The sequence below is a fragment of the Lycium ferocissimum genome, chromosome 8 (genome assembly GCF_029784015.1).
Source record: "Lycium ferocissimum isolate CSIRO_LF1 chromosome 8, AGI_CSIRO_Lferr_CH_V1, whole genome shotgun sequence".
NCBI lineage: Eukaryota > Viridiplantae > Streptophyta > Magnoliopsida > Solanales > Solanaceae > Lycium > Lycium ferocissimum.
This window is the reverse complement of record NC_081349.1, coordinates 13,480,538-13,489,622: the sequence shown is the minus strand read 5'-3', so window position 1 is coordinate 13,489,622 and position 9,085 is coordinate 13,480,538. Positions and strand designations below refer to the sequence as shown.

The 9,085-nt window shown below is 38.9% G+C and overlaps 1 protein-coding gene across 1 annotated transcript; it reads left to right on the top strand.

Moving 5' to 3' along the window:
* The first annotated feature begins 633 nt into the window (after positions 1 to 633).
* Positions 634 to 2,978, top strand: LOC132067286 (F-box protein At1g67340). The gene is made up of 3 exons (XM_059460484.1): positions 634 to 1,010; positions 1,501 to 1,663; positions 1,877 to 2,978. The coding sequence occupies exons 1-3, from the start codon at positions 751 to 753 to the stop codon at positions 2,618 to 2,620; spliced, it is 1,167 nt and encodes a 388-aa protein (XP_059316467.1). The 5' UTR covers positions 634 to 750; the 3' UTR covers positions 2,621 to 2,978.
* Positions 2,979 to 9,085: the final 6,107 nt, after the last annotated feature.

The window sequence follows — 9,085 nt, the reverse complement described above, 5'->3', positions numbered from 1 at the left end:
GAGGTAAGGTCTGCGTACACTTTATCTTTCCCAGACCCCACTTTGTGGGAATATACTGGATATGTTATTGTTGTATTTGTGTAAATTGGAATATAAGACGAGTCCTAAAACTTAAAGGGGTTGTCTGGTTTGCGGACTAAATTATCTAGAGATTATAGTTTTGAAATTATACTCTTTGAACTATTTTATACCATAATTCCTAGGATAAGTTTGGAATGAAGTGATACTGTCAACCAAATGGCAAATACAGTATTAATTTTAGCCTCAGACTTAATCTTGAGATATCCCACCTCATCTCGCATTACCAAACGACCCCAAATATTATAGTATTTGTAATATAATGAAGATTACATTAAGAAGAGTGAGTTATTGTTTTTCTCTTTACCTTGTTACCTTTTTCTGTATTTACTTTATGACCTTTTTCTGTATTTATGTCCTTTTTTACGTATGCATATACAGGGAAAAACTATAAAAAGCAAAGACACGTCGACGACGGAAGTGAGGATCTGGTCAGCGCCGTTTGACCAACTTTAATTTTCATATTATCTTTAAAACAAGAGACAAGCTTAAGGGCATTTCCGTCATTTAAACTCACCCCTAATCCTAGGTGTTATATATATAACACGGAGCATTCGGCTTTTGTCGTCGTTGGTATTTGTTTACCCTTCTCTCACTTCTCTCTTTACATTACATTACATAAAGTGATTGTAATTCTCACAGTTCTCTCTTTATTTCTCTCTGTATAAAGGAATGAGAACAAGAAGAGGGGTTTGTTATCCAAAAGTAATAAACAACAACATGTGTGTTGATAACAGAGTTGTTGTTAAGAGATCAAGAAATGATTTTTCCCAACATATGAGTCGTCGGAAAAGATCAAAACCTTCACCGGAGGTCACTGGTTATCATCCTGATCTCTTTGATTCTTTGCCTGATGATCTTGTGCTCTCTATTCTCAGCAAACTCAGTTCATCTGCTGCTTCTCCTGCTGATTTTGTTAACGTTTTGATTACGTATGTTCCATATCCTCCCCTTCTTTTCCATTCTTTAAAAAGTAACGGCGCCTTTCGATTTTGAGATTCAAATAAGTTTTTAAATATTTTGAATCATTGACTTATGATATTTTGAGTTTTTCAAATATGTAAATTTTATTTCAAAAAAATTTAAAGATTTTATGCTTGAATTTACAGTCAAATTTAAACTCTTTGCCTCTCAAAATCAAAACTGTGCCACATAAACAGAAAGAGTATTTTAACCCTTTAAAATTATTTGCCAAAACTAAAAAATCTCATCTTCAAATATAAAAAGGGGTTCTTTCATTTTTTATTTGACTCTAGAAATCTAAACTGTCCCATATAAATTGGGACAAAGTGCATAGTTTTTTTAACCCCTCTTAAATTATTTGCCAAAACTAAAAATCTCATCTTCAAATATAAAAAGGGTTTTTTTTTTTGTAAATATTGTGGATAGAAGAACTAATGAACTATGATTTGATATGTGCAGATGCAAAAGACTAAATGGATTAGGTCACAATTCGCTTGTATTATCAAAAGCCTCTCAGAAAATGTTAGCCATTAAAGCTCAAAACTGGTCGGAATCTGCTCACCGGTTTCTTAAACAATGTGCCGATGCCGGAAATGTTGAAGCTTGTTACACCCTTGGCATGGTTAGTATTTTAATAAACACCAAAATAGCATAAATTCTTGAAAAAATAATTTTTTTATCTGATATAAAATACTGCTAGTAATTAACTAATGGGGTGCCCTTTTTTTAACTGATATAGCATAAATTGTGGAAATAATATTTTTTTTAATACTGGTAAAAATTAATTTATGGGATTTATTTATAACTAATAAGTGCAATCTTTATTTTGACACAGATTCGGTTCTACTGTTTACAAAATCGAGGAAGCGGCGCGTCATTGATGGCGAAGGCAGCTATTAGTTCTCACGCGCCATCGCTATACTCACTCGCGGTTATCCAGTTCAACGGCAGCGGTGGATCAAAGAACGACAAGGACCTACGCGCCGGAGTCGCGTTGTGTGCACGCGCCGCTTTCTTAGGCCACATCGATGCATTAAGAGAGCTTGGTCACTGCCTTCAAGATGGTTACGGCGTTAAACAAAACATAGCGGAGGGTCGCAGATTCCTCGTTCAAGCCAACGCGCGTGAGCTCGCTTCCGTTCTATCATTAACGCCGTCAGCACTCACGTCAAGCAACTGGCTGACGTGGAACCCACTGCCACATCATCGCCACGTGGCGGTGGCGGGTACGGGAACGGGGTGTCCGTTGTTGAGTGATTTCGGGTGTAATGTTCCTGCTCCGGAAGCACACGTGGCGAATCGTTTTTTAACGGAGTGGTTTGAATCAAAAGATTCGGGCTCGGGTTCGGGGCTCCGGCTTTGTTCACATACGGGTTGTGGAAGACCCGAAACAAGGAGGCATGAATTTAGGAGATGTTCTGTGTGTGGTACTGTGAATTATTGCTCACGCGCTTGTCAAGCGCTTGATTGGAAGATGCGACATAAGGCTGAGTGTACACCTGTAGAGAGATGGATTGAAGATGACGGAGAAAATCACGGTAACGGTGAAGATGATGATCAAAATATGGTGGAGAGTTAACGGTGTGGTTTGACTGTGAAGGTGACGGTAACGGCACGTGAGTCTGAAAATTTACTGCGATGAAACAAGGAAGTTAAAAGTTAAAAAAGGAATGAAAGAGTCAAATACTGGCCGTTTTTGCCAGGATAATCGAATATATTTATGGTCAGTATTTTTGTACAGAACAAGTTAAAAAAAAGGAAGGAAAGTAAAAGGAGAGAAAGGGACAACGTTCTGAAGGTTTTATTAGAATTTTTTTCTTTTTATATTAATTTGTTAATTAGATACCCTTTTATCCAGTTGGAATGGTTAGTAAATTTTGGGGAAAAATAGAAAGCAATGGCATTATGTGATGGAGTATGATGATGCCTTGTCTTTATGCTTGCCTTCCGACCAAATGATAACTCTATTCTTTCATTCAAGTTCTCTTTAAATTTACAGTAATGTGTTATCACATGAAATGTGGGTCACTGGGGCCATTATAACAGCTGTTGATTTACTTTCAAGAAATTAATACCATGTTATAAAGAGTAGGGTTGGGGGAAAGAAGAAATTAGGTAATAAAAGATGTGCTTAAGAACCAACTGTAACATATATATTGTAGTCGAAATTTGTCATAGCTTTAGGTTAAAGGCTAAAAGCTGGAAAAAGTCATGAAAAACTTATACGTGAAAGAAAGCAAAACTCAAAATTTGATTGAAGCTTTTTTTTTTTTTTTTAATAGTTTATTGGAGGTTCTATACACTTCTTTAATTTTCTCAGGGCTTTACATAACAGAATCCTTTCAGAAACTCCATATCAAGCTTCAAAAGAATGTGCGATACTATTCGAAATAGTGATGGGCTCTTGATTAGAGCAAATAAATGGAAGCTAGCTATTAAATCGTAAATTGTTCATGTTCCTTAATTAATTAAGGGCGCACGATAGTTTGATCTACTGATATAATGCACTACTAGAAAATAGGAAATTAATGGCGGACAAAATTGTGTAGATAAACAACAAAAATCCCAAGCTAATACCTTTTAGCTATAAATTATAAGAAAATTCAATTAGCTAGAAGTATTTAACGACAGGTCAATTGGGGATTATCGATAAATTTCATAGCTAATTTCATGTTTTCTAGTAATGATGTATCTATTATTAATATTGAATATTTTAACAGTAAAACTATCTTCATGCTGTTAAAGTGCTAAGAGATTAAAACCTTCAATTTGTACTACTTATAAAAGTACTAAGGCAACTCTTTTGCTTGAAATAAACGCCACTTCTTTTAATTTACATTCAAATCAAAGTGTTCATATTAATAGGAGCAAAGAAGCTTTTAGAGAAAAGCAAGATGGCTATGAACAAAGTAAAAGGGGTCCTAGCACTTTATATATGAGTGCTATGAAAGAGTAGACATTTCTCTCTCTCTCTCTCTCTCGATCTCGAGATTTTCAGCTTCATAATTTTTATTTTTTTATTTTCTCCTTTTTGTGTTTAGTCAAATAATGTCAGACAGGCATTGACCAAAGAAAAAGGTGAAACAGAAAAACGACTAGAAAGAAAGCAAAGTGGAGGAGAACCTGTTTTCAAATTACAAAATTCAAGAACAAAAAGAAAAAGAAAAATAGCACTTAAAGACATATTCACACAAGCTAACTGAGAAAATATTATTTACTGCCGGTACATTTTAACACGTTGTAACAAGTAAACTACATTGCTTTCAAGGCAGTAATCTCACTTATTATAGTAGTTACTTGTAATTATCTATAAAGTGACCTAATTAATAATGTAAATATTTCTATGTAGTATCATTGTAAAAAAAGTTAAACAAAAAAAGAAAAGTTACAAAGTCATGGAAAGGCAGCACATGGTGGAGGTGCACTTATTCATTCTTTTTTTGATCAATAATAATAACTATCCCCAAAACTAGTAATTACATCTACATATAAATAGAAGGGTAGTGGAGATGAAAATGTTTTTCCTCAACAGAATGTGGTTGTGAAAGTAGAGGACATGCCATTGCTAAACATGGAGAAACAACAATATGGAAATTGAGTTGTTAACTTCACTCCTTTTAGGGATATCTTATTTCTGAATTTAGGAGTAAGGATGAGATTCTGCTTCCAATTCCCCAAACAATTCTCACTTTTTTTTCTCTATCTTCATTTAATGTTTGCCAACTGCTAACACCAAACTGAATATTTACATCCACTGGAAAATAAACATTCAGATGGATAATATGAATATATATACCATCAGCATTTATTTGTATGCTTGTTACTTTTTCGGAGTATCTAAGTTTATTTTGATTTTTAGCTTGTGTTCCCGTCTGAAATCATGAATAGTATGGATATCCATATTATTCGTCGGTTAACTCATTTTTTATTCATGTTAAATATGGATGGATAGGAATTTTTATACGTTTTTGTTTAACCCATTTTCGATTCTGCCATATTCGACCTGCCCTTTGCCACTCCTATTACATTTTTTAGTGCCCTGTAAGTGCTCTCTATATATAGTTGCACTTTTTAGGGGAGAAATGTTCAACAAACTAGCTCTAATTAATAATAACGCGTAGAGTTCTAGTAATTAGCTTGTGCCTAATTATGAAGGAACAACTAGCTAGTCCCCCAAAAGATATATATGTGAGCTTGCAAATAAGAGACAGGTTCTAAACAGACTTTTCTTTGGTAAGCTTGCAAATAAGAGACAGGTTCTAAACAGACTTTTCTTTGGTTTATTAATTAGTTTAACGTTCAAATAAAAATATAGCGTGTATTATAAGTTAGAACATCTGTAAATTTGGAGAAACCTATGTCTCAATCAATAATTTAATAACATACTGAGAGAGGTATAGGAGGAGGCGAGGAGCTGGCACATAATAACCACATCATGACTTGTTATTTTGGTATAATTGCCAAAACCCATTTTCGTCAAGTAACAAGAGTGGTTCTCTTTTTCTAAAAATGAAAGTTGAAAAAAAAGAAAAGGAAGTGTTAAATTCAGAATCTTTTACGACCTTGCATCAGAAAGGGTTTTATGATCAATTAATGTGCTTCTTTTTTTAAATACCAGCAAAGGTTCTACTACTTGAGACAGCATTAGTCAATTAATCAAAGTATTGTCATATTGGACCTCGTAGGGGCTGAGGCCTACTTAATGGAGTACTTGCTCCAATTTTAAGATTGATCAATACATTAGCCAAGTATGCACCTAATTAAATAAAATGCGATACTAAATAAAAGGATAATAATGTTAGAAGAAGTAACTAAGTAAACAAAAATGTACTCTCCATAGAGCTTAAACTTTTAGATGAGTTAGTCAAATACTTCAATATAATATAAGAGCATATAAAGTTTCTCGATCCGAATCTTACTGCCTTTCATTATCAAAAATTATTTTGTTGTCCTTCATTTACCTTTAAAAAAGAAATCGTACTGTGTGAGAAAACATGTTCAAAATATGACTAGGTAAATAAAAACGGAAAACTTGAAGAAGCCACTGTACCTCTTGTACAGAATTCTAGACCTGCGCCCCCCTAAACTACAAGAATTAGGTAAATAGGCCAATTAATAGTGAGTGCTCTAGAAGAAAAAATGGTCCTCTAATTATTATTCTTTTTGTTTTAATGCATGAACAAACAAGAAGTACGTAGTGCAATGAAGATTGACTTGAAGTGGTTGATCATATCTTTACAGTTTCTAGTACTTTCTACCAAACAATCGTGAACCTTGGCCATAATGTTGATCTTCTCCACAAGCAAAACAATACTAGTAGCACATTAAAGACTTGTTTTAATGATTCAATAATTATCCACCAGACATAACATGCTGCAAAGTGGGGGAAATTAACATAAAGGGGTTAAATACAAATCTCTTTGTCTGTTCAGCATGCAATTAATCTGCTACGCGGCGCCTACCTGAGACTTCTTGGAAGGGCGACGTAAGGCTAAGCAACCGATGATTCCAAGGTTACTATCCGCCAACCGGGGTCCCTCCGCACGCTAGACGAGACTGTCAATGCCGTGCGGGAAAACCAATGTCAAGAGCAATTGAGAGAATAGAAAAGTGAATTGAGAAGGAGAAAGAAAGAGAGCTTATTTGCATTAATGAAAGCTATTACAATGACAGCAAGCGGTGTCGAGGGGGAGAGACACCAGTACAGAGAATTGATTGCTTGCTTGAAAGTTTTGATTGCTTGATCCCCCCTAATAATGCTTTAAAAATAAAAACCCAAGTTACGGGACTAGACATAACTTTGTCGGAGAATCACAACCAAAAATACATAAAGTAAACTATTCTATATTTACAACAAAAGAGACCTAACTAGAAAGGGTCCGTGCGCATCCCTGGCCGTGGCACCGGACGCGCGAGGCACAGGCGCGCGCACACCGGGGCGCGCACCGGGCGGCCGGCACCGTAGCAGGCCGCACCGCACTGGGCGCTGGGCACGCGTTGGGGCACGGCCAGCGTAGGGGCGCGAGCGAGGGACATTGATGGGGTGACATAGGTAGAAGCAACCTTGTCACTTGGTGCATCCGAGACCACGGGGCCGTCCATGGCGCTAGGCGCTGAGAGGCTTGCCATGGCGCCATGGGGCGCATCCAAGGGGTCATGGGGCATGGTGGAAAGCCGCCCGACATTCTCCCCCTTTGAGTTGGCGACGTCCTCGGCGCCTTACTTGCAAGATATTCATCGATCAGGTGCTTGTAGGCTTTGAGGCTGGTGCCCCTCTCCCACGTATTCTCTTCTGCATCACATCCCAGCCATTTCACCAGGAACTCTTGGTGATCTTTCCTCGAGGCATGTATGACTCGATCGTTGATGATGGCTTCTACTACCCTTTTCCCAGTTGCTTGTGGGCCTCGAATGCTGGGTATTGTGAGCTGGCTTCGTGAAGGGTCTTCTGTGTCTTCTCGAAAAGGCTTTAAAAGACTGACATGGAACACAGGATGAATCTTCCACCAAACTGGAGTATCCACCCGTATGCTACCTTTCCAACGCGCTCTCAAAACGGACGAGAGGTCCAATGTATTTTTTGCAACGTGCGGGGGTCATGGACCCCTGCAAATAGGTATCTCTTTGGGATCTTCACCATCACCTTGTCCCCAACCTGATATTCCACAAAGCGACGATTCTGATCTGCATGTCTCTTTATCCGCTTTTGTGCCTTCACAAGATAGCTCCGCACTATCTCTAAATTCTGCTTTCATTCTTTCGAGAAGCTAGCTGCTCGTGGAGATTTTGACATATTTGGGGCATTCACAGTGTGTGGGAGTAGCGGTTCTTTGTCCGATAACAATTTCAAAAGCGCTCTTGTTTGTGCTAAAGCTTTTTTGTGAGTTGAAACACAGTTGGGCTGCATCCAATAGCCTCACCCAATTCTTTTGCGAGCCAGTAACAAAGTGCGGCAGATATTTCTCCAACATGCCATTGAACCGCTCCGTCTGACCATCGGATTGCGGGTGGAAGCTCGAGTTGTGACTCAGTTTGGACCCTAGGCACTTAAAGAGCTGAGTCCAAAAGTTGCTAGTGAAGCGAGAGTCGCGATCACTAACGATATCCTTGGGCAGACCCCAATATTTGACAACATGGGTGAAGAAGAGTCGAGTTGTATCCTCTGCTGATATATACTTGGGTGCCGCAATAAAAGTGGCATACTTAGAGAACCGATCGACCACAACCAAGATAGTCGTGAGATCTCCAACCTTGGGCAAGACGGTGATGAAATCCAATGAAATGCTTTCCCAAGGCCTCTTTGGGACAGGTAATGGCTCCAACAGGCCCGCTTGTGTTAAGCGGTCAGACTTGTCTTTCTGGCATACTAGGCAAGTCTTCACATACTGAGCAACATCATCTGCCATCTGGGGCCAATAATAAGCACGGCGTAGCAGTGCCATGGTACGTTCTTCTCCTGGGTGGCCTGCCCATAGAGTGTCGTGACATTCCATCAGGAGAGTCCTCCGTAGATCCCCTCCTTTAGGAACATAAAGACGGTTTCCTTTTGCCTTCAGGAACCCATCCTCCATGTAGAACTGGCGAGTTTTTCCTTGACCTGCTAGGTCGACCAAGTACTGTGCAGAAGGGTCCTTGGTGAGGAGGTCCTGGATTTGATCTTTTATGGTGGTAGCCACCTCGCTCCCCCTAAGGGTGGCAAGCAGGCATACCGACGCTAGATCAGCCCTTCGACTTAGTGCATCCGCAACATGATTGGTCTTCCTACTTCGGTATTCCAGATTGAAGTGAAATTCCGCTAAGAGTTCCTGCCATCTGGCCTGTCGGCCATTTAGCTTTGGCTGGGTCATGAAATGACTGACAGCCGTGTTGTCCGTCTTCACCACGAATGGGAACCCCAGAAGATAGTGCCTCCAAAGGCGCAAGCAATGGACGACAGCCAATAATTCCTTCTCATGGGCGGCATAGCGCCGTTCCGCATCCTTCAACTTTCGACTCTCGTATGCCACCGGGTGCCCCTACTGTAGTAAGACTCCGCCCAAGGCGT